This window comes from Tiliqua scincoides, chromosome 4 (assembly GCF_035046505.1).
Source record: "Tiliqua scincoides isolate rTilSci1 chromosome 4, rTilSci1.hap2, whole genome shotgun sequence".
Classification (NCBI taxonomy): domain Eukaryota; kingdom Metazoa; phylum Chordata; class Lepidosauria; order Squamata; family Scincidae; genus Tiliqua; species Tiliqua scincoides.
In genome coordinates this window covers 175,124,490-175,151,241 of record NC_089824.1, presented here as the reverse complement: position 1 = coordinate 175,151,241, position 26,752 = coordinate 175,124,490, and the positions used below count along the sequence as shown (strand labels likewise).

Sequence of the window (26,752 nt, the reverse complement as noted above, 5' to 3'; positions counted from 1 at the left end):
ACCTCAAATTCCTACTTCTGCACAGTTATTCAAGGTGCTGAAGCCCTATCTCCTTTGCATCTAAAGTTTAGGAAAAGATGGGCATACAGGGATAGGAAACAACACAAAAATGAGTCCCATGTTGCAAGGTGGGGTAAAACTTGTTGGGGTCTTGGGACTGAAATGATTAAAAACTAGACAAAATTGTAATATTGGAAGGAAGACTGGGAAAAATGGCCCTGGATGCAGACCAGCAAAAACATGGTCACAGCTAGCAACCGAGATACACTGTCCGATCCCAAGAGTTTGCACTCTTGTCAATATTGCCATGTTTGCTACAGAGGAACTATTCTGTAGCAAAAGGTCAATGCTACTGTTGGGAGAAAAGGAATAGAACTCTCATTCTATTGGACCATCACTAGATACATGACCCATGCAGTCAAGCTCCTATTAATTGCATGCATTTCACACCCGAGACAATAAAAACAGGTATCATCTTAAACTGGACATGAAGAACATCAGGTTTCAGCATCTTTAAAGGTAAAACAGATTTCTTGTGGCCCCTCTATAGCTTGGTGACATCTGCCCAGTTAAAGGAATTAAGTTATATTTTTGAAAGTCTGTTCAATGTGAAGATTCCTGGCAGAGACAGATTTTTCCAAGCGAAACAGCTGCTTATTTAAGGATGCAGGAAAAAAAAAAACTGCTTTAAAGTCACATTTTAAAAGTCACATTGTCTAGAAGTTGCTCCTGGGCCATTTGCTATGAAATTAATACACGAAGCTGCATTTATACATGGTCAGTCTAGGTTTGCCTATTCTGACAGCTCTCCAAGTTCTCAGGTAGGGGTCTTTCTCAGATCGTAGCTCCCCAAGTCATGGAGGCTGCACTCACACATACATACACATCCCTTGATTTCTTTGCAGATAGATGTGCGATAGTGGCTCAAGAGAAAGACATTGTGCTGGAAACGATGCCAGAGAATGTGACAATTCTATCAGTGGTGTTAGATGTGTAACAAACCATTCCCCTGAGCAAATAACTTGCTTGCATAGTCATCATTTGCTGACTGCAACATCATGAACCAGACTTTTGATCAAAATGTTGCAGAGGATCAGCAAGCTTCAGGTTCAACATCCTCCTAGAAAGCAGAAGCGGTAGTGACTCTCATTCTTTAAAACTTGTTTCTTAGAGAAACTCACCAAAGCTCATGTTAGCCTGCTTTGGAGGAAGTGGGTCAACTATATTTATTCAGACAGGCTTTTAATATCCCTCAGTATTGGAATTTTACCTACACTATCCTTGTCTGCTGACTTTGAGGATTCTACATTTTAATTATGTTTGAAAGTAGTTTGGTGTGTTGTAAGCACACCATGGTAGTAGTCTGTTTGAAGCCAGGATGATTTGAAGACTGGTAAGATACAAATGAAATAATAAACCATCCATGAGTCAGAGACAGCACCAGAAGTTGACAGGTGATACTTACAGTTCAAATGGTTCCAGGTAACTGACACAAGGAACCTGATGTTACAGGTTGAGGCAGAAACCCACCAAGACCACCAGCTAATCTGTCCTGGGAACAATTCTGTGTCAAGACGAGTTGTGGCACATGGCAATAAATTACACCCAGTGATCTGTATAATTCAGGAATTGCCAGCATGGAAATTAGCACTGGGCATCTTTCTTTTATTTAGATTTTTTTTACCCCATATTGCTATTCTACTTGACATGGCTCACAAAAATTAAAATACAGTGCTTTAAAAATAAAGCACTCTAAAATATATGGAAAAACAGTAGCCTAAAACCCAATGAAACTGGGTTTTCTGCCATCAGGAAAGGAAAATACCCAGAATGAAGGGGGGGGGGAGATGTGTGTGCCCTTCTCCACCCCTCCTTCTGTCTAGTAACTCTGCTTCTGTCAGAGTCCCTTACCACAAAAACTGACACGCATACCACCAACGAAGCCTAGCCCCCCAGTTGTCCTGGGTAGCAGGAACCCTGAATTGTCAGGGACGGGGGGGGGGGGCAGTAACTTTGAACAGAAAGAAACAAGCAAGCAACTTGTAAAAACAAGAGTTTACTGAGGTGGATCAGAAGGAAACATCTGAATTGTTGTAGCTCTTGAAAGATAGAGCCTTCTTTCAATTGTAAAAATCCCTATGGGGATTTAAATTAGCCTGCCTATGTAAACCACCTTGAATAAAGTCTGAGGAGAAATCTGAGGACCCAGAAAGGCGGTATATAAATACCTGTATTATTATTATTATTATTATCTTTTGAAGCCCCATATAGAATCTAGCTTTTCTTAGTGTATAGAGGATGACCATGCCACAGAACGTTCTTATTTTTTAGAAAAGCACAAAGCATACTCAGGATGGTTTTGCCTGAACTGTGAGCAGCAAATACTGTACTGAAAGCCTACATCACTTTCAGCCTATTCTAGCTGTACCAGAAGTTAATGCTTCAGGAGGAAAAGGCATCAGGCAGGAATGTAAACTCGATCTGTTGAGGACACCTGCTTTATAACTAGCAAAACAAAAACAAGAGACTCCTTTTTTTAAAGGAAGCCATTGGATGACAGTTCTAAATGGCCTCAGCTAATGAAAAGCAATCCATTTTGTGTGTGTTTACTGTACACCAGAGCCACAAAATAATGCCACCTGTAAGCCATCTTACTATAATCACCGTTTTGTGAATTTCAGTTTCTTACAAGTTCTTGTGAACTTGTGAGAGTTTCAAAGGAAGCATTCTCCAGAGCGAAGCCCTTTCTCTTTCATTACATTCTAGGAAAAATTGGCTTGATCATTACTAGAAATACAGTATGTAGCATGTAGAAGGAGAGACTGATAGCTGTATCCCCAATCTGCAGAGACAATATCTTTTCTAGACCAGCCATTTTCAACCACTGTGCCGTGGCACACTGGTGTGCCGCGAGTGGTCCACAGGTGTGCCACAGGAATTTGGGGGAAGGTCATTTATTAATAGGGCCAATGGGAGATGTGAACCCCCACTGGCAGCATGGTGTGCCTTGTCAATTGACAAAAACCTGGTGATGTGCCTTGACCATTTTAGTGCCTTATCAGTGTGCCATGAGATGAAAAAGGTTGAAAATCACTGTTCTAGGCAATGATTAGACATTATCTGATCAGCTTCCATTCATCTGTGAGACTGATGGATGTTGCTAAAGGCTTAGTACAAAGCTTTTCAAAATATCTACAGTGGTTCAGCTACACAGTAGGACTAAGTGTTACAATTATAAGCATATTAGCTGGTCAAGGTAAAGTTACCGGTAATATAAGAAGCAGCTAGCTGGGCATAAAGGGCCACACTGGAAACTCACTGCGTGCCACAAGGCTACAGCTAGTTTTTTCATTTATTCAGAGGTGAATGACAATGGCAGACAACAGCCTATTGCGAGTTTGCTTACCAGTGCCAGGTGCATCCTTCAGCCATCCAGATAATTTTGACGCTAGCCCCTATCGTAAACAAAGGGGGGTTTGGGTGCTTAGGGTTTTCGAACCCTAAAGCCCTCAAGGCCCCTTGCCACCACCCTGTATGTGCCAGTGCCTCAGTCCAGGGACACTGAGACCCTTTAGGTTTAATTCTATCCTTTGCAGGCACTGAGCTCTTTCTCCAGTTAAAGCCTCAGTCCTCAAGTTACTAGACCTCAATGAGCACTTGGTAGCTTGCTGAACGGCTAGGCAGGATTCTGAACCTTTGACCCCAACAGACAATGAAACAACTCAGTAAAAGATATTTTAGTTCATTAAGTACATAAGGTTACATAAGGCAGCAAATGCCAGAGGCATAAACATCTAGGAAACATATCAGCAATAAAATAATAAAGCTAGCTGGCTTATCTCCATTAATACCTATCTCTCACCTGGGTCAGTTACTCTTGTAGATCTCTTAGCTCCAGGGCTACCTATGAGGCCAGGTGCCCATGATGGACAATGGAGCTCACACGCATGCAGGATGTTGCACCCAAAACTCTGTTCAAGAAGGACTCCCATCCCCTGGGCACTCATTATTATACTTCTTATGCTAATAGTACTGAGGTGACTTCATACTTATTAGCCTGTCCAATCAGAACCCTTGAGGAACAGAACCTTCTCGAAGTTGGCCTGGTTGCTAACCCCTCATAGTTCTTTACCCCTCCCAACTGGAGATCCACAGCTGCACTCCATCACGCTTGATAAGGCGCCTCTCTGTCTGCTAAGGTGCTAAACATTCCAATTGGTTGTAATTCTTGTTATCTGTCCTTCCTGGCCAGCAAAGGAGAGAAAACAATCCTTCTGTTTATTTACTCACATTCCTGCAGCTAGGAACTGTTAGCAACTTCTCAGTTACACTGTCTTAGTTTGGTTCAAGTTTCACATGCCAACCTAGGCCTAACATGTACTTATACATGACAGCCCCAAGTATTGAAAAGTTTAAAGTCACATAGCTTGAGGGGAAAAGAGAGCTATAGGGTTCTAGAGTCCTTTCCACATATTGGGTACAGAACACAGTAGCCATCCCATATCCATGGGGCATACCTTTCTACTGCTATTGCAGATACCTGAAACCATGGACAGCAGCAAACTCTATATTTACTGTGATGTCACAAGGCATTCTGGGGCACTTCTGGAAGCCACAAGGTATTCTGGGGCACTACTCAGCACAATCGGGGGGGGGGGGGGCGAGGCTTCAAAACATTAGCATGCTACAGGTAGCAGCATTCTTTTAATTTCCAGCTTATGATTAAGTATTATAACTTCCATGTGCTGGGCAGGAGATGTGGCTTAGAGGCTGAGTAGTTGCCTTGCCTGAAAAAACTAAGCAGGATCAGTTGCTTGGATGGGAGACCAAGGGTCCAATCCTATCCAATTTTCCAGGGTCCAATCCTATTCAAATTTCTAGCAGCCGGAATGCAGCTCTGAGGTAAGGGACCAAACGTTCCCATACCTTGAGGAGGCCTCATTGACTGCCTCCCCACCCAAGGATGTAGCACACGCCCCATTGGCACCACTACACCGGCCCTGGAAAATTGGATAGGATTGGACCCTAAATCAAAAAAGGGTTCCCTGTCCCCAAAGGGCTCACCATCTAAAAAATGGTGTGTGTGTTGCATTGTCCACACACTTTCAAGCCTGTCCTTATAACTATAACTTTTAGAAGCTCATGTGTGTGCATGTGCACATGTGCTTAAAACACACATACTCAATGAAAGCAGACATTCACATGAATCCTGAGCATCAAAATCTGTGCATTCATGGAATCAAGGAATATATACAGCTTCAACTATAGAGAAGAGTCTAAACATCTAGCTGATAAGTTAAGAAGAAAAGAATTCTATAAGGAGTGCAGACAGAGATGAGTATTATATTTCTTGACATTCAGATTAGATGTAGGGAATTCATAGTGAATTATGATACTCTCCATACTTACAATGCCACTTAAGGGTTTTTTAAAAAAAATTATTAGTAGATTTCATGCAATTGTGACTTCAGTTGTTTTATGTATTGTATGCTGATTTTGTATATTTGTTGTAAATAAATAAAAATTACTATAAAAAAGGAAGACGTGGGAAAGGAAGCAAAAAAAGAAAGAATATACACAGCTACATAGCTTATCCCTTGTCTAAAACTGATAAGAGAGAAAAGATCATATATAATCTGCTGGTGGATTAGTTGTAACAGAATCAGAGACCAGAATATGCCATCTATCTATGGCAAATAGATGCATATAATCCGTTCCCACAAGAGATGTTTAGGCATAAGAATGATTTGTTGAAGCAATCCAGATAACTAGAGCTCCTGTGCATTTAACAGCTGCATGACACATAGAGATTCAGCAGATAAAGCATTTCTCCCCACTGTACCTTAATTGCAAGCCAATGCCCCTACTGTTTAGATGCATGTTAAACAACTTTTCAAGCTGAAACACAAAAAAGGTAACTAGACGGCAATTATATGATTTAAAATTATAATAATATGTGAAGTGGCCACCTGAAGTTTGTCTACAATAATGAGGGCTACAGCAGCATCGCAACTCGGCCAACGAACTCCATCGTGCCAACCGGACCAGTTAAGGCAGCGGGAGAGTGGCGAGGGGGTGGGGGGAAGGACAGGGGGCAAAACTAGGCAAAGAGGGGGTTGATCAGGCAGCAATGGCACACACCAGATCCTATCCCATTTGATCGGAGGCTCCCTGCCCCTTTCTTCTCCTTAGATTTGCACCAGCTACAGAGGTGGCACAGGTCCAAGGAGACCCATTGGCAACTGAGGGGCTTATGGAGCTGTAAGGTGAAATATTGCCCCATTACTCTTCTAAGCCTTCTGATCCACAACCACCATTCCTTGTTGGATAGAGCTGTATGCGCACTGTCCCTTCTACTCTCGAACGGACACAATGAATGTTAAAGTGGTCTCTGCCCCTTGAAAAGTTATGTGACAACAATTTATCAGCCTTTAAAGTGCTGGAGGATTCTTTGCTGCTTTTTGCTACAACGAATTAACATGGCAATCCCGTTGGAATTGTAAGCTAATATACAAGTTTAACGTTTCCCCCAATTCAGTTTTGATAACAGGACATAATCAGTTAATTTATTCAGGGGCTTTGCAAACCCCTTGGGTGCAGAGATTCCGGGCACTAAATTAAGAAATAATACTCACCCTGGCACATTTTAGGTAATAAATCTAAAGAGCTGTCACAAATTAACGTTCAATAAGAGACATTTAAGAGAAAACTGATAAGCAAGACAGAGATAAGTTATAAAGAACAGATGGTGTTCACTCAGAAGTGGTGAAGAATTTCAAAAAATGAAATAAAAAGCTACTAACTATATAAAATCAATTTATGGGCCAGAGATCTGGAATACAGCTCAGTGCGTGTGCAGGCGCGCGCGCACACACACATGCTTTAAAAGGCTGTAGGGCTGTTTTGGAGCTATAGGATTGTGAGTCATTTAGTCCTAGGAAAATTCAGTAAAAATTGTAGTAGGAGTGAATTGATCCAGTCCACCCACAGAATGGACTGTACATAATACAGTAGTTACACTAAAAACAGAGTTCCTATATAGCCCTGGGAAATAATACATTTAAGATCCAGACTCAGGTTGTTATGTGGCTCAGAGGTAGAACATATGTAGAGGTGTTTAGTTTCCAGTGAGTAAGATAGGATTACAGCCAAAGTCTTACTGAACACAATGGGCTTACTTCTGTGTAAAATAAATAAGACTGTTTTGAAACACCTCTCAACATATGTTTTGCTTGCAAACAGTCCCAGATTCAATCCCTGGCATCTCTAGGCAAGGGTAGGGAAAGACTCATCCAAAATCCACTGCCAGTCACTGAAAGTAAAAAATTCTGAGCTAGATGGACCAACAGTTCATTTCAGTATAAGACTGCTTTATATATTACAGCAGGGGTTTTCAAACTGGGGCATCATGACACCCCAGCCTGTGGGCTCTGGTCTCTGCCCCCTTAAGGGGCGGGGGCGGCAAGCAGGCAGGGAGAAGGCAGCAACATGAACCCCAGGATAGCATCGCTCAGGTGGCTGCAAGGGCTTGGTTGTACTTACCAGAGCCTCCTGCAGCCTCCCGGGAGGTGCGGGGAGCCCTGTGTGACTGTCTGCAGGGCTCCCTGAAGCTTAAGAAGTGAAAGTGGAGCGAGAGAAAGAGACATAATTCTGATGTTGCAGGCAAACATCACTGAATGATGTTTAATTTCATCCTAAATGAAAATGTTTAGGGTGACAGGGTAGACAGGGTAGATATGAACTGGACAATCAGGACAATCTCACAAAACTAAATGACTTAGCAGTGAAATGGCAAATGAAATTCAATGCACTGAGTGTAAAGATTACTTTACACTCAGTGCATTGAATTTCACAACGGAAACAACTTTTAATATTATATATAGAATATTGAACTACATTGCCACTTAAGAAAACAGATTTTTGGAATACTTGTGCACTGCTGAAGTAAACAGTAGTACAAAAGCACCATAGCAGTATGGAACTATCCCAGCACATCCATTCGTGGCTGTCTGCAGATCCCTCATGACTCAATCCTAGGAAAATCCATGACTCAATCCTCCAACTAGTGCTCTGGAGGTGGGATTTGCTTTAGGTAAATCGACTTATGGAAACATGCAGAGCTGCAGACTTTCATTCTGCCACCAGGAAGTTGTCGTGCATGGTGGAGGGATCCTGAGCAGTGGCTGCCACCTGCAGGTAAATGGTGAGGGTGGGGTGTAGTGGTGAAAATAGGAGGGGTGGTGGAGGAAGGGGTAGATCTGGCAGCAGTGGTGCGCACTGGATTCTACCCCCCCCCCTCGAGACTGCCTGTGTCTTTCTTCTCCTCAGACCTGTGCCAGCTGGTACAGGTCCAAGGAGACCCATAGGCAAGTATAGGAATTACAGAGGGGAAAGGGGAAATAATTCTCCTTTCCCCTCAAAAAGCCTCCCAATCTGCCCCCCTCCTGCTAGTACAGAGTTCACCTTTCCAGCTCAGTTGCATCAGTGGGGGGGGGGGGGGGGGGGCGGGAGGATAGGATTAGACCCTTAGTCAATGATATTAGCGGTGTATAGCAGTCAGTGGGGAACATTTTGAGCACTTGTTCGGATTCATGAATTAAGGTCCTTGACTGGGTCATGGAACTGCTTCTGTTCACACCATATGAGAGTAGGTGTGAATTAAAGTACAATAGATTTGACACTATGAAGTGTGTGTACATTTTCTTGAGACATCCTGTAGTTTCAAGACAAACAAAACATAGGCATTGACAATCCCCATTATTACAAAATGTTATAAAGGTTTACTACATTATGACTTGTCAGCTGGGGGAAAGTATCAACAGATATCTTCTATGAAGGGTCCCACTAGCCATGACACTATGAGTACATAATTGTGGTCTCTGCTGGATTCAATCTTATCACTGTCAGTCACAGGATTCTGAGTTGAATTAATCATTGGTCTTTTCCAAATTGGCACTTCTTAACTCTCTGAGGGTGCAATCCTGAGGTCCCCTTGGGCCAAGGCAGGTCCCTTGCGCCGTCCTATAAGGTACGTTTGCGCCTAATCATGAGTCAGTTAGGTCGGCACACGGAAGTGCACCAGTCCATGGAGGCTGAATTAAGCCTCTGCACCTACAGAGGGACTGAGCCTTGCATTGGCTGAGCTTGGCCAACACAAGACTCTGGAGTGGGCAGGGAGAAGGTGAAAGGAAGGTGTTCCAGGGTAGGGGGAGGGTGGAAGGGAAGCAGGAGGTGGGGCTGGGACCCAGCAGTTATGCTGGATCCCGTCCCCCGAGCAGCGTGGAGTGGCTTCAAGTTGCTCCACTCTCCTAGGACTTATGCCACCTCAAGAGGTGGCGCAAGTCCAAGGAAACCCATAGGGACTGCAGTAGCTTACCTGGGGGTAAGGGGAACAGTTTCCCCTTACCTTCAGCTGAGCCACTGTGGTGCCCTATCTCATGCTGGATACAGCACAAGCCTCCTGGTTTGCCTATTCCAGCAGAAGGTAGGATTGCGCCCTGATACCATTGTAGATACCATCAAGTATGAGAACCAATCTGTGGATAGACAAGACATGTCACCATAAACTTACCAAAATCAGTAGATCCTTTCCTCAGGATACTATAGAATATTTCAGAATTACCTAGGGGCCTAAACACACTGCAGCATGAAATTTCTAAGTGCACACTTAGCAGCTTTGCATCAACAGCTTAATCCCAAGAATTCATAACTCTTCATGAGCTTTTAAAATGTCTTCTTTGGCCAACTGTGCAAGTTATGTTATGTTTAAATATTTTGAATAGTCTTCATGGTTTCACCTAACCCTTCGGCTAAAGAGTGAGAGAATGCCAATAAGACAATTTCATGCCCTTCTTTTAAATATCAATTTATGTGAAGTTAGAGGATTGCATAACTGAGTATCAAGGTGACACAGTTACGCCTGTTCTCGCACACACAGCTATTCTCAGCACATACCTCTAGAAAAGCAACCGGTACGGAGGTGCCCTAATAGTAAATATCACCACTGGGTAGGAACTTGGATTTTTCTCTAGGTTCAGGTGTCTGTTATTACAGTATTTGAGCTTGTGAGTTAGCTCACAATGCTTCCTCTTTGCTTCTTCCTACCAAAGCCTACAGAAAGTTATTTTTTTGGAAAAGATGGCAGCTGGCTTGATTTCCAATGGGCAATTTTTAAACCAACCTTTTGTAACTCAAGTGCTCTGGAAGAACATAAGAACATAAGAACAGCCCCACTGGATCAGGCCATAGGCCCATCTAGTCCAGCTTCCTGTATCTCACAGCAGCCCACCAAATGTCCCAGGGAGCACACCAGATAACAAGAGACCGCATCCTGGTGCCCTCCCCTACATCTGGCATTCTGACTTAACCCATTCCTAAAATCAGGAGATTGCGCATACACATCATGGCTTGTACCCCATAATGGATTTTTCCTCCAGAAACTCGTCCAATCCCCTTTTAAAGGCGTCTAGGCTAGACATCCTGTGGCAAGGAGTTCCACAGACCGACCACGCGCTGAGTAAAGAAATATTTTCTTTTGTCTGTCCTAACCCGCCCAACACTCAATTTTAGTGGATGTCCCCTGGTTCTGGTGTTATGTGAGAGTGTAAAGAGCATCTCCCTATCCACTCTGTCCATCCCCTGCATAATTTTGTATGTCTCAATCATGTCCCCCCTCAAGCGTCTCTTTTCTAGGCTGAAGAGGCCCAAACGCCGTAGCCTTTCCTCATAAGGAAGGTGCCCCAGCCCCGTAATCATCTTAGTCGCTCTCTTTTGCACCTTTTCCATTTCCACTATGTCTTTTTTGAGATGCGGCAACCAGAACTGGACACAATACTCCAGGTGTGGCCTTACCATAGATTTGTACAACGGCATTATAATACTAGCCGTTTTGTTCTCAATACCCTTCCTAATGATCCCAAGCATAGAATTGGCCTTCTTCACTGCCGCCGCACATTGGGTCGACACTTTCATCGACCTGTCCACCACCACCCCAAGATCTCTCTCCTGATCTGTCACAGACAGCTCAGAACCCATCAGCCTATATCTAAAGTTTTGATTTTTTGCCCCAATGTGCATGACTTTACACTTACTGACATTGAAGCGCATCTGCCATTTTGCTGCCCATTCTGCCAGTCTGGAGAGATCCTTCTGGAGCTCCTCACAATCACTTCTGGTCTTTACCACTCGGAAAAGTTTGGTGTCGTCTGCAAACTTAGCCACTTCACTGCTCAACCCTGTCTCCAGGTCATTTATGAAGAGGTTGAAAAGCACCGGTCCCAGGACAGATCCTTGGGGCACACCGCTTTTCACCTCTCTCCATTGTGAAAATTGCCCATTGACACCCACTCTCTGCTTCCTGGCCTCCAACCAGTTCTCAATCCACGAGAGGACCTGTCCTCTAATTCCCTGACTGTGGAGTTTTTTCAGTAGCCTTTGGTGAGGGACCGTGTCAAACGCCTTCTGAAAGTCCAGATATATAATGTCCACGGGTTCTCCCGCATCCACATGCCTGTTGACCTCTTCAAAGAATTCTATAAGGTTTGTGAGGCAAGACTTACCCTTACAGAAGCCATGCTGACTCTCCCTCAGAAAGGCCTGTTCGTCTATGTGTTTTGAGATCCTATCTTTGATGAGGCATTCCACCATCTTACCTGGTATGGATGTTAGGCTGACCGGCCTATAGTTTCCCGGGTCCCCACTCTTTCCCTTTTTAAAAATAGGCGTGACATTTGCTATCCTCCAATCTTCTGGCACCGTGGCCGTTTTGAGAGACAAGTTGCATACCTTAGTCAAGAGATCTGCAACTTCATTCTTCAATTCCTTAATAACCCTTGGGTGGATGCCATCAGGGCCCAGTGACTTATTGATCTTTAATTTATCAATGAGGTCTGAAACATCTTCTCTTTTAACCTCTATCTGACTTAACTCCTTGGTTAGGAGGGGCCCTCCTTGGTTAGGAGGGGCAGCGGTATCTGCCCGAGGTCTTCTGCCATGAAGACAGATGCAAAGAACTCATTTAATTTCTCTGCCATCTCTAAGTCTCCTTTTATCTCCCCTTTCCCTCCCTTACCATCCAGAGGGCCAACCGCTTCTCTGGCGGGTTTCCTGCTTCTAACATATTTGAAGAAGCTTTTATTATTCCCCTTAATGTTACTGGCCATGCGTTCCTCATAGTCTCGCTTGGCCTCCCATATCACCTTCTTACATTTCTTTTGCCACAGTTTATGTTCCTTTTTATTCTCCTCATTAGGGCAAGACTTCCATTTACGGAAGGAAGCTTCCTTGCCCTTCACAGCCTCTCTAACTTGGCTGGTTAGCCATGCGGGCACTCTCCTGGATTTAGTGGAACCCTTCTTTCTTTGCGGTATACACCTCTGCTGGGCCTCTATTACTGTTGTTTTAAGCAGCCTCCATGCACTCTGGAGAGATTGGACTCTTTTTACCCTCCCTTTCAACCTCCTTCTAACCAGCCTCCTCATTTGAGGGAAGTCCGCCCGTAGGAAGTCAAGGGTTTTTGTTAGAGATTTGCCTGGTATTCTTCCCCCAACGTGCACGTCAAAACGGATCGCAGCATGATCACTGTTCCCCAATGGCTCAGTAACGTTTACATCTCTAACCAGGTCCTGCGTACCGCACAAAATTAAATCCAGAGTCACCTGTCCTCTGGTGGGCTCCGTGACTAGCTGATCTAAGCCACAGTCATTTAGCACGTCAAGAAATCCGGTTTCCTTATCGTGACCAGAACACAAATTGACCCAGTCAATATGAGGATAATTGAAGTCCCCCATGATTACAACCCTGTCCCTCCTTGTCACCTCCCTGATCTGTTTCCTCATTTCAAGGTCCCCATCCGATTTCTGGTCTGGAGGACGATAGCACGCCCCCAGTATTACATTGCTGCACAAGCCTGGTAATTTAACCCACAGAGATTCTACGGTGGAGTCGGACCCACCTTCAATCTCTACTTTGCTGGATTCTATCCCTTCCTTAACATAAAGGGGCACCCCACCTCCAACACGCCCCTGCCTGTCCCTCCTGTAGAGTTTATAGCCCGGGATTGCGGTATCCCACTGATTCTCCGCATTCCACCAGGTTTCCGTTATGCCCACTATGTCAATATTTTCCCTTGTCACCAGACATTCCAGTTCTCCCACCTTTGCTCGTAGACTTCGGGCAGTCACATAAAAGCATTTATACACGGAATGCCCCAGGATGGGCTGCTTATTCGCTCCTTTGTCCCCGCATCCTCTCATTGTGCCAAACCGTCTATCACATCCCATCACGCTACCTTTGCCAATTTCTTCTCCTACCCTGCCTTTGTCTTGTTGTTCTCTAACCTCCCCATCCTCATCCCATAGTGATGAGGAGTCCCGAACCGGATGCCCCTCGGCTCCTGTCGGCCTTCCCCCAGGGATCAGTTTAAAAGCTGCTCTGCCACCTTTTTAATGTTATGCGCCAGCAGTCTGGTTCCATTCTGGTTCAAATGGAGCCCGTCCCTCTTGTACCCAAAACGTTCCCCAGTGCCTGACGAATCTAAACCCCTCCTCCCTACACCACCGTCTCATCCACGCATTGAGACCCCTGATCTCCGCCTGCCTAGCTGGAACATGTTCCATGAAGGAACATGTTCCAGGGAGAGAAGCAAAGGCATGCTGTACTGATTGCCTGTCACATCAACAAACATGGTGGACATGCTTTTCAGGCAGAGATTCTGATCAGAACCCTAGCTAGGCTAATTTCTCTGTTATGGGGCCTATAATTCTACACTGGAAGACTGCTAAATAAATCTTTCAAGCAGAATTTGAGATCTGGTCCCCAAGAAGCAAGATGCCCAAAGAGGATTTTACCTCACTTGCCCCTCTTTCATGTTCAGAGCTATCAGCCATCATAGTCTCCATTCTGTCAGGCCTGTGGTTCGATTTGAACTGTCGGCTCGCTGTTTATTGCAGCAAGACAGGAGTAAATGACATTCTCTTTTCTTTGTGTAAAAGCTTGATAGGACGGTATTGCCTTCTTCTCTACCTCAGCCATTGTCTCATTTCTCAGCCACTGATCCTTATTCAGTCCATATAATTATTTGATCACCCACAAAATGGTGCTATATTTGCAACAGCATGCTTGATAAGCTACAGCCACAGGTGATGGCGCTTTCCGTTTTATAACATATGTCACTGAGGTAATATTTAGGTACTGTTTAAGTAAGAAATAAATTGCTGGCATCATCACTGAGATTCAGTCTAATTTGTTTACTAGAACTCTGCTATACTGCACAACATTACAGAGAAGAACTAAAAATCTTGAATCTATAGCAAGCCACACTTTGTTCGTACACTAGAATTATCTAGTTGTTGAGATTTGGCCAAGTCAAAAGAAGGTACTCTCTATCCAGAGTGTATTAAAGCCAGCAGGAGCAACTCCTTCAACTGAGATAATTTTTTTTGCTCAAGCTGTATCTTTGTGTTTTAGTACACTCTGTATCGCTACGTTAAGCTGAAGAGCGGTGGGCCTAGTGTGCCAACGCTGTGCGAGGGCGAGTGAGAAAGTGGGCAGGAAAACAGTCATGCTGCCAGCTGTGGAATTCAACTGGAGGGGAAATAAAATCTCTGTTTAACAGTCAATCAGGTGAGGGAACAAAGAAAGGAGAACAGAAAATTAAATTTTCAGCCAGGGAAAAATCGGCACAGATTAATGGTTAACACAAAATTACACTCAGCAAAGGTCTGGCCCAGACAACATCTGGATAGTCATTTTTTGAAAGCATAAGGAACTGCTTTTTCAAAGGTGATGGATCCACTTTATGTAATATGCAGCACAAGCCTGTTTATGTTTACCCAAGAGTAAACCCCATTAGGTTCAACGGGGCTTACCCCCAAGTAAATGAGCACAGGACTGCAGCTGAAGTAAGCTATTCATTTTAAAGCAATAACCCACCTTTGGACAAGGGAGAGAAATCTCTCAGACAGAAAAGGTCTCCGTTTGACGCTCTAGGACAGAAGGTCTAGCTTTCCCCTACCTCAGCACTGCTTGTCTATATTATCTGCCCCAATGAAGCCTCATGTACTATATCAAAGAGAAGAGCAGGCAGGAAGATTGCTGTAATAACTGGATAGGACTGAAGCAGTTGTGCCTTGATACAGGCACAGGAGACCTGATTGGACTGCTGTGACCATTTTGACCTCCTTTCTCCCCCCCCCCCCCGTCATACACAGAAAAGCCACAGGTTACTCACTTTCATTGTCTCCGCCAGGAGGGTGGTAAAATGACAGGCCTAAGGAGATTATGGCTGCAATTTCCAAGATGATTAGTGTGACATCCTGAAGTGCTTCCCAGACTAACTGCAGGAAAGTTTTGGCCTTTTTGGGTGGGATGAAGTTCTGGCCAAATGCTTGCCTCCGTTTCTCCAGATCTGCGGGGTTTCCAGAAAGGCCTGAAAATAAGGGAGAAAAGCAGTGTTAAGAAAGCACAGTAGCTCTGATCCCACTCTTTAGAGTTGGTCTCCATCATCTCCCATACTAGACATGCTTTCCACCCAACCAAAAATCAATCTTCTCCTGGTAAACACTGCCTGTAAAAACACACTTGGAGCAGACAGTGATCTAACATAGATGAAGGGCAGGAAAAATGAAAGGTGACTCTAGGACTGGGATCGGCAACCTGTGTTTTTAGAGCCGCATGCGGCTCTTTCAGCCATCTGCTCTGGCTCCTGCAGGCTGGGATTTAAAGGGGCAGGATGGGCAGCTGCTGCTCTGGCTCCTGCAGGCTGGGATTTAAAGGGCAGGACAGGTGGCTGCTGCTTTCCCCTTGGGCGGAGGGGGAGATTGTTTTGTGCATGACGGGCTGCTGCTGCTTTCCCCGTGGGGGGAGCAGTAGATTGTTTTGTGCTGCAGGGGAGGGAAAGGGGGACTTGGCCACTCCTGCCTGGGAAGATGGTGTACTGGGGCTTTGCCTGCTCCCTGTGCACCCTCTACGCACAGGGAGCAGGCGAATGTGCGTAGAGGGCGCTAATGCGCTGTGCGCCCTCTACGTCGTGTATATGGTGAGTGTGGCTGACAGCAGCCAGGCTCCCTTCCTGGCTTCCTGCCACCCTGAGTGTGGATGGCAAGGGGTGGGGGTGCCAGGCGGGTGGGCTTCCAGTGGGGGGTCGGTGGTGGGTGCAGAGGCAGGAGGGGGAGTCCAGGCAGGGCTGCCTGGGTGGGGGAGGCAGGGACAGCTCCCAGGAGAGGGCAGAAGGCGCCTGCAGTCCCCTTGTGGGCATCTCCTGTGCACTCAGCTGTGGGGTGGGGCTTGGCACAGTGAGTCAATGGGGATGACCTCACTTTTGTCTTGTAGGGCAATAGGTGAGGCAGAGCAGTGGGAGGGGGGGGGAGTGTTGACTTTGCAAGGGTGCGTGGGTGGGGAAGAGGGAGGCTGTGGAAGGGCTGCCTGTGTAACTCCATCTTTATCTTGCTTTTCTGGGGTGCCATGGGGAGCAGGAGGGCAGAGATGGGGCTGTGGGAGCCTTAGAAAGGGGTGCTCTTTCAGGAGCAAGAAAGATGGGGGTTGACCTGGGGAAAATGAAGAGTGCTAAATTCAAGGGTGCCGTCTTAGCATGCACCGTCCCAGTGTGTGCCCAGGGTGACCAGAGGTTCTCTTTTTCCAGGACATGTCCTATTTTTTAGCCCCATGTCCTGGAAAAGAACTTAAATGTCCTGCTTTTCCCTGTGAGCAGGCAACGCATCCCCTCTTGTAATTAATAAATTATATGTAATACAGTTTTAAATTCAATAATAAGTAATTTTAAATTAGGCACATGAGATCAATAATACAATATATAATAAATATATAATCTATATATTGATCAATATATAATCAATATAGATGAGTGTTTTTAGCTTTTATTTTGTGGTCCTACATTTTTCTTCAATATCCTACATTTTGGGGTGACTTGTCCTCTTTTATTGTTATGAAATCTGGTCACCCTGTGTGTGCCTCAGAGTGCCGTCTCAGGGCCCAATCCTATCCAGTTTTCCAGTGTCGGTGCAGCCATTCTAATGGGGCATGCACTGCATCTTGTAGTGGGGAGTCAGTCACAGAGGCCTCCTCAAGGTATGGGAACATTTGTTTCCTTACGTCTGGGCTGCCTCAGTGCTGGAAAGTTAGATAGGATTGGGCCCTCAGTCAAGATATATCTATCTTGACAATAAGTATATTGTCTGGTTAGCACAGGAAGGGGAGCTTGCAGCAGATCATAAAGGTAAAAAAAACTATATATGCAGTGTTATCTTAATTTTAGATGTCAAAAGGGTTTTGTGGCTCCCGAGGTTTTCTTTTCTCCGGAAAACGGGTCCAAATGGCTCTTTGAATGTTTAAGGTTGCCGACCCCTGCTCTAGGATAAGAGAAGCAAGACCACTGACTCTGGATCATGCTTTAGAGGGGGAACTTTGGTTGTTCTAAGAATCACTGAATCTGCCATTGTTCTAAGCAGGCAGGAAGTCCAGTAGGACCTTGTGTGAGATAATGGTGAGTGGTGGTGTAGCTGGAGGGGGGCAGAGCACTCAGGCTGGCAGGGCAGGCAAGCGGCCCCTCCCTTCTGTGCCATTCCTGGCGGGGGGAGCAAAACGGAGCCCTATGGCCCTGCCAGCCTGAGTGCTCTGCCCCCCTCCAGCTATGCCACCGATGGTGAGAGTGTTGAACTAGGACCAAGAAGACAAGGGCTCAGATTCTGCTCAGTCATGAAGCTCATCTGTTTCCAAGCTGGTCACCATCTCCTGGTCTAAGCTACCTCAGAGGGCTGGGGTGAGGATACAAGGAATGTATGCTGCCCTGAGAACCTTGGAGAAAGAGTGGGGTATAAATGGGAATAATATAATAATAATAATCACCTCAGCATTCTTGGTGTTGAGCAAATTACACTAACTCAGCTCTAGAAAATAATGTTGTCAGGAACAGCAAAAATTCTACAAAGGTTCCTCTGCAATTCCCAAGATCTTGGCTAGATCCTGAAATGCAGAATATAACCAGACCAGCAGAGGTTGTGATGAAATATAATAATGACAGCATTTCCCATGGAACTTTGGCATTCCAAGAAACTTAAGTCTGTTTTTTTGTTTGTTTTTGTTTGAAAGATACACAGATTTCAATCTTTTGTGGTTGGAGGAAAAAAAAGTAGGGTAGTATTTGAGAATATGTGAAAACCACAAAGGGCAGCCCAATCCTACCCAATGCTGGTCATGGATGGACGAATCCAGCATGACTTGACTTGAGTCACGAGTCTCCGCCCCCATGACTCAACTAAAAAAAGAGTCCTAATGGATGGACTTTCCAAGTTGTCCAGAGAATACTGGGACTCAAAAAGACTTGAGTCATAAGTCTTGCCCTTTATAAAGGCAGCTGGGGCTCCATGGGAAAAAAACAGAGTTGCTGCCAGGGTGTGTGTGTGTGTGTGTGTGTGTGTGTGGGAGTTCTCTTTAAACACTCCCCTGATGTTCCCATTCCAGCTGTAAACAAGGGAGGAGGGGGTAGGATGAACTGCTTGAGAACAGGGACAGAAATGGCAAAAGGAAGAAGGGTCACACACAGCAGCTGGGAGGCTAACCAGTATCACCCAATCTTTGCAGCTCTACTCAGAAGTAGTCCCATTTGCGACAGTCATTCAATTAGGATTCCTCCACCCAAGTAACAATGGAGCCCCTCCTTTGTCCCTCTCCAGCCAATCCTAAGGCATGAACCCCCTTGGGCTCTTCCTTTAGCCTTATGCCATCCAAAGAAAAAAATCAGACCACCCATCCTTCATCCAATGATAATCAGTTCCTTTAGAGATGGACAAGGCAGCCTGAGCCCCCCTCCTGCTCAATGCAAAAACAAAACATTAACCCTTCTCTTTCTCCTGGTTGAAACTTCCTGACTGCTCTCCCACTCTGAATGATGGCCCCACAAGGTCTTTCATGCACCAGAAAAGGTAAGCAAACACACCCAGACACAGACAAACTCAAGTCTGCATGCAGGGGGAATCAGTGGCTTTAGACTTGAGTCAGTGCTGGAGTCATCAATGCAGGTGACTCGAGCGTACACGGGTCAGCAAAAAAACATGATTTTGAGACTCAGACTTGGGTCACCTGAGTCGAGTTCCCATCGCTGGCGCAGTGGAGCACTAGCCAACATGTCGAATCCAACACTGGAACACCAGCCAACATGAAGCATGTGTGTCAGAGGAACGATTTGGGCTGCAAACCACTGAACAAAAATTATGGCACTGGAAGTACCCCTCGGAAACCTTGACTTTAAGACAGGGACTGCATATTCAGCATTTTAAAAATACAATTTCTTTGACCAAATAAATGCATTATGCAAAGTAAGTAGCTCTGCATTTATCTGCTTTGGTTAATGCTTTGGTTAATCTGCAACTGCTTGGAAGGACCAAACTAGACTTCATGATCATGCAACATGGCTAGGTGGACGATTAGTTTTTCTTTCTCAAACAATAAGAGAGGGCGTGGTGCAAAGCATGGCAAAGCATCAGTGAGGAGGAGGGAGGCTTCTTGGGAAGGGTGTAGTGCCTTGCTAAGATGGTGTAGTGCAGTGCTTCTCAAATTATGGGTCAGGACCCACCAGGTAGGTTGTGAGCCAATTTCAGGTGGGTCTCCATTCATTTCAATATTATATTTTAATACATTAGACTTGCTGCTACCATGGCATGTGACTGCATTTGGGGAAATGTTACAGATATGTACTTTTATCAGGCTCCTGTGTATATGCTTTTAACAATGATAGTAAATGGAACTTACTCCTGGGTAAGTGTGGGTAGGACTGCAGCCTAAGATTGTAAAAACTCTTTCTGCTAGACAACATCACGTCTGGTTATGACATCACTTCCAGTGGGTACTAACAGATTCTCAATCTAAAAAGTGGGTCATGGTACCAAAAGTTTAAGAACCACTGGTGTAGTGGTTTTGGTTCCCCCCCCCCACATAAACTTCTAAACTTCAAATGAATCCAAAGAAAAGCTCAGTTTCTTCATGTTTGACACATGAATAGGAAAACATATTCATTCTTCCCATATTAGCATTCACATCATGGGAGTGATTTCTCCATGCTTCCCACAAATGGAACCAGTTGTGTACAGAAGGCTCTGTCATTCATTTCAGTTAGATCATACTATTTCGTGCAGCAGATTGCTGTTATCAGAGCTATCATCGGGAACCATGTAGGAACATCAGCTGAGACTGTATAGCTGCTCTATCTTGAATGTCTCAAGGATGCAAGCGTTTACTGATTTGTTGGGTGACTTGTATGGTTATATATTTAAATAAACAAACAAGTAAAATTCATGGGGGGAGACACCAACCCTACTAATGCCACTGCATTTAGACTGTGTGTATGATATTATAATTTATTCTGTATGGTCTGATACAGGAGAAGGTTCATCATGGGGTAATGCAATGATCTGTCATACCAGGTGACGCAAACTGTAGTGACACATCTCATCTTGCCTCTTCTCTTCCTCATCCCCATCCTTTCTTGGGTCAAGCAACCCATCAATCATGCATCAATCATAACAAGTCATGATGCCTCAGGATGGCCTCTTTTACACAGAGCCAGGAAAACAGAGTTAGCTATATATTGACCAGTCCCCTTAGGCACCTGGGAACAGGAGGCAGCTGCCACTGCAGCACCATTACCTCAGTGGTAGGAATAAGATCATAAGAACAGCCCCAGTGGATCAGGCCATAGGCCCATCTAGTCCAGCCTCCTGTATCTTACAGTGGCCCACCAAATGCCCCAGGGAGCACACCAGATAACAAGAGACCTCATTCTGGTGCCCTCCCTTGCATCTGGCCTTCTGACATAGCCCATTTCTAAAATCACGAGGTTGCACATGCACATCATGGCTTGTAAAGCCATAATGGATTTTTCCTCCAGAAACTTGTCCAATCCCCTTTTAAAGGCGTCCAGGCCAGACGCCATCACCATATCCTGTGGCAAGGAGTTCTACAGACCGACCACACGCTGAGTAAAGAAATATTTTCTTTTGTCTGTTCTAACTCTCCCAACACTCAATTTGAGTGCATGTCCCCTGGTTCTGGTGTTGTGTGAGAGTGTAAAGAGCATCTCTCTATCCACCCTGTCCATCCCCTGCATAATTTTTTATGTCTCAATCATGACACCCCTCAGGCGCCTCTTTTCTAGGATGAAGAGGCCCAAACTCCATAACCTTTCCTCATAAGGAAGGTGCCCCATCCCAGTATTCATCTTAGCCGCTCTCTTTTGCACCCTTTCCATTTCCACTATGTCCTTTTTGAGATGCGGAGACCAGAACTGGATACAATACTTCAGGTGTGGCCTTACCATCGATTTGTACAACAGCATTATAATATTAGCCATTTTGTTCTCAATACCTTTTCTAATGATCCCAAACATAGAATTGGCCTTCTTTACTGCCGCTGCACATTGAGTTGACACTTTCATCGACCTGTCCACTACCATCCCAAGATCTCTCTCCTGATCTGTCATAGACAGCTCAGAACCCATCAGCCTATATGTGAAGTTTTGATTTTTTGCCCCAATGTGCATGACCTTACACTTGCTGACACTGAAGCGCATCTGCCATTTTGCTGCCCATTCTACCAGTTTGGAGAGATCTTTCTGGAGCTCCTCATAATCTCGTCTGGTCTTCACCTCTCGGAAAAGTGTGGTGTTGTCTGCAAACTTAGCCACCTCACTGCTCACCCCTGTTTCCAGGTCATTTATGCAGAGGTTGAAAAGCACCGGTCCCAGGACAGATCCTTGGGGCACACCGCTTTTCACCTCTCTCCATTGTGAAAATTGCCCATTGACACCCACTCTCTGTTTCCTGGTCTTCAATCAGTTCTCAATCCATGAGAGGAATGAAGAGTCACAAGGTTGTCTAGAGGACACTGTGTAGAACAAAAAGGGGGTCAATTTTTCTGGTGAGAGGAATATTGTCATTAACAATTTTAAATTAATCTGTGGCCTGTGCCAGATAACACATTTTTGCAGAAAGAGCAGCTACTGCTACAAACCCATCTGAACTTGAATATTCTGTTTCACACAAAATTTATGAGACGTGAAAATACCCTCACATAGATGCATGGTCACACAAACACTGAGGGACAAATCCACTTTCAGTACAAACTCATGATCTTATGAGTCACACTGGTACCTTGCCCTTCCTCCACAGAGTTCACAGCATCATTTCAATATCACAAAAACTGTGTGAGGCAGGTTGGGCTGACAGCTAGCGTGCGGGCCAAGGCCATCCAATGAGATTCATGGTTAAAGCTCAATACTCTGGCCGCTGAATCACATGGCTTCTTTGTTATCGGAAATTCCATTTCTTTTCCCAAGTCAGTGCCTTTCCTTTTCTGCCTTGGAAATTACCCTTAGCTTTTTTAAAATTTAAAAACTTAAAAAAACTCACTAAGAATACTGTATATCATAGCATAAACATGAGGTACAAATAAATAACTGTACATAAAAAGTCTCTTTTGTGATAAATCACTGCTGAAACAGAGACGCCTGCGTTGGCTTGGTCATGTTGTGAGAATGGATGATGGCCGGATCCCAAAGGATCTCCTCTATGGAGAACTCGTGCAAGGAAAGCGCCCTACAGGTAGACCACAGCTGCGATACAAGGACATCTGCAAGAGGGATCTGAAGGCCTTAGGGATGGACCTCAACAAGTGGGAAACCCTGGCCTCTGAGCGGCCCGCTTGGAGGCAGGCTGTGCAGCATGGCCTTTCCCAGTTTGAAGAGACACTTTGCCAACAGTCTGAGGCTAAGAGGCAAAGAAGGAAGGCCCATAGCCAGGGAGACAGACCAGGGACAGACTGCACTTGCTCCCGGTGTGGAAGGGATTGTCACTCCCGGATTGGCCTTTTCAGCCACACTAGACGCTGTGCCAGAACCACCTTTCAGAGCGCGATACCATAGTCTTTCGAGACTGAAGGTTGCCAATACAATACAATACCAGTCTAAGAACATAAGAAGAGCCCCGTAGGATCAGGCCAAAGGGTAATCTAATCCAGCTTTCTGTATCTCATAGTGGCCCACCAAATGCCCCAGGGGAGCACACAAGACAATAGACACAACCTGCATCCTGGTGCCCTCCCCTGCATCTGGTAGTCTAAAACCTGCCTGCCTCTAAAACCAAGAGCTTGCATATACCTACTATGACTTGTAACGCGTAATGAACTTATCCTCCAGAAATTTGTCCAATCCCCTCTTAAAGGCATCCAGGTAAAATGCCATCACTACTTCTTGTGGCAAAGTGTTCCACAAACTAATTACACGCTGGGTAAAGAAATATTTTCTTCTGTCTGTCCTAACTCTCCCAACACTGAACTTTCGTGGATGTCCCCTGGTTCTGATATAACGCGAGAGGGAAAAGAGCATCTCTCTATCCACTCTGTCCATCCCCTGCATGATTTTGTATGCCTCAATCATGTCTCTCCTCAGGTGCCTCTTTTCTAGACTGAAGAGACCCAAACGCTGTATCCTTTCCTCATAAGAGAGGTGCCCCAGCCTTGTAATCATTTCGCTCGCTCTCTTTTGCACCTTCTCCATCTCCACGATACCCTTTTTTGAGATGTGGTGACCAGAACTGGATGCAACAGAACTAACTACAGGCATGCCCTCATATCTATGGGGGTTATGTTCTGGAACCCCCCCCCATAGCTAAATGAAACTGCAGATATGATTGAGCACCTCCCCCCCCCCACCCTCTGGATGTGAGAGAAGCTCTGCTCCCCTTGTCTCTAGAGGGTCCTTTGAGCCCAACAGTGAAAAAAGTCACTTCCAGTTTCTTCGTGAACCGGAAATGATGTTTTTAATGTCTTATAAAGCATTGGGAGGCCAGGTTCAGGCTTCCAAATGCCTTATAAGGTATTGAATATGTCAATTCTGGTTTCATGGAAAAACTGTAAGTGACTTTTTCATTACTGAGTTCAGTCTGAGCCTGGCCTAAGCTGGCGACGGACAGATGTGGCCTCTGCTGAGCTCAGAGGACCCTGAAGAGGCGAGGAAGGGCAGACCCAATCTGTGGATAAAGTGAATCCACAGATACAGGGAACCCCCTCAAAATCTGTATAAATCGCTTATGCCCATTTCATGAACCATATAGTATTTTCTAATAACCTTCCCAGTAAATGTAGACCATGAGGAAACTACCTTCACCCTTGAATAGGCACTGACCATGCCCTTTACAACCCTGAAGTGAGGGATGCAGGCTTAATTTTAGCTATAGGCCTGAAGTTTCTTTCCTTGCCCAAGACTTCCTCTATCTCTCAGCCATTGGGAATATCTAAAGGGTGAAGATAGCATGTCCATTAACATTTTCCTTTTTATGTGTCATATCAGAATTCTTTGCTGAAAGGACCCTAAAATGTGATACTGGGGACATTTAGGAATCTCAAATATTTCTTCCCGCTTATGTCCCATCGCTTTGTTCCTGTGTCCTTCTGAAAAAAGGAGCAGGAATCATCAAGACAACTCAATGGCCTTATATTTCCCAGGTCTTTGTTTCTGTAGTGTAACTACATAACCTCTATGAAGCTTCTTACTCAGAAAATTTCGATCTTTACAGCTCCCAACAGTTAATCAAAACGCAGTGGTTCTCCACAGAATAGTAAACATGAGGGAAAAGGTGAATGAGGAAAACGTAGTTTAAAATGTTCCATATAAATTTTTATATCTAATTCATAATTCAAAATTATGCTTAAGAGTTACAAGGAAACATAAAGTACTGTAGTGACTAAGAGACTGAACTGTAAATCCTACCTTCTACTGTTCAAATCACATCCCTTGTCAGGAAGTCTGAGGCAAACCCTTCCCTCTCAGCTGCAATATGGGGATACTAACACTCATCTACCTTACAGGGTTGTTGGAAAGACAAAGTAAAGCACTTTGCACACTCACAAAGCACAAAACAAATGTTAATTATTAATTTCAAATGACATATTTTGTTCTGTTGTGTTAGATTTCATCTTGTTGACATTTGAGATTTGCCACTACTTTCCTAGTGCTGTACATGCAAAATCTTTTCAAGCCGAGGCTGAAGCAAAAAAAAAATAAAAAATTTTAAGCTGGAAACAAAATAAATCTCCCAAGGAACACACACATTGTTTTGTAATGCACTCCAATGACATATACTCAGAAGTATGTCCCCTTGTGTTCAACTGGGCTTATTCCTGGGGAAGTGTGCATAGGATTGCATTTCAGCTGTCATAAGACCACCTTGTATGTTTTCTTACATAAAAAACAACTACGTGGGAAGACAGTGGGACCAACCATCAATTGCAGGGGTGGACAAGCCCTAGCCTGGGGGTCATTTGCAGCCCTCGGGTCCCCCAATATGGCTCACAGGGAGCCCCCAGTCTCTAATGAGCCTCTGACCCATCAGAGACTGTTGGAGTCCATGCTGGCCCACGATTGCCAGTTGCGATTGCCAGATGCAAGCTGCAGGCTGAGTTAGGGCAAGGCCTTCTATAGGCTCCATGTGTTTTCTGCTTTTCCCTGGGTATTATTTTAACCCCTCCCCCCACTGCCTCTGAACAACTTATGTCTCCATATGTTTCTGACTTGGTCTGTATGTTTACACCATGCAAGAGGTGCGTGGCAAACAGTTCATAGTTCTCATGTGGTTCTACATGCCTGTATTATAGTTCTCATGCGTATTATAAATAAGTTCAGTAAAATTCATTCATTCATATAAGTTCTGTCTCTAATGTAATCATTTATGTAATTTATTCAAATTTGAAATGCAAAAATTTTTTTTTCTTTTTTTCCTGGTCCCAAACACAGTGTCAGAGAGATGATGTGGCCCTCCTGCCAAAATGTTGGCCCATCCCTGGCCAATTGGCTCCTCCCTTCTGAAACACTTTTATGCCATGGCCACAATACTTGTATGGACGTATTTTCTTATGTCTCTCCTTGCCACCCCCCCATACCTTTTGTACTGTGCATATTAAGCTGGAAATCCATTAAACTATGAATAATCTTGAGCGTATTACAAGAATAGTGGCAGATATAATAAGGAAAAAATAAACGGCAAATAATTTTCCCAAGGCTAAACAATAAAACTTGGGATGTAGAGGGAACTGTGCGTATTTCTTGAGTGCTTTACTACGGCTTGAACTGCAACAAAGCCTTGAGAGGCCTAGAGCTATAAAGACTCATTCACTCAAGGCTATCATTCTGGCTCATCAAGCCTTGCCACTGTGATAGTTCCTAACATTTTCCAGCTGCCCCTTAAGACACTCAGAGCCAGAGTTTTGCCAGCTCCTATAATGCTTTATTTGAGCAGGGAAGGTCAACATAATGCCCTTGCACAGTCAGAATCTGGATGCTGTTTTCCTTTGACATGTGGGATGCTGCTAGGGGTTCCCAGTAGGTACATAAGCTCTGGAAAACTTGCCAGACTTGCATCTCTCTCCCCTTCCCCCTGTGGAGGAAGGAAAAAGGGAAGGAAGACTCATCTTGAGCTACTGGAACCTGCTGGCCTGAACAAATGTCCAGTAAGAAAAGAGAAATCAATTTTGCCTTTTTCCAAAAGCAAACGGATCAGAGTGACTGAGGAACAGGAAGTGCAGCACCTGCAAAGAAAAAAGACTGGACATTGCACAGCACAAGCTAGTTCATCTTCCTAGCTCTAGGGGAGAGAAGAGTGGGTGAATACCAGATCTGCAGAAAGGAGACACAGTGAAATCAAATCATTTGATTTGAAGCAACATGAAGCAACATGTAGCAGCCTACTTT

General features: G+C 44.7%; 1 protein-coding gene across 3 annotated transcripts in view; it reads right to left on the bottom strand.

Moving 5' to 3' along the window:
* Positions 1-26,752, bottom strand: part of ATP2B4 (ATPase plasma membrane Ca2+ transporting 4) — a 187,150-nt gene that overhangs the window by 50,976 nt on the left and 109,422 nt on the right. For all 3 annotated transcript variants that reach the window (XM_066624900.1, XM_066624898.1, XM_066624899.1), the window contains exon 3: positions 15,230-15,427. In XM_066624900.1, the coding sequence (XP_066480997.1) occupies positions 15,230-15,427 (198 nt within the window). The remainder of the gene's footprint in view (positions 1-15,229; positions 15,428-26,752) is intronic.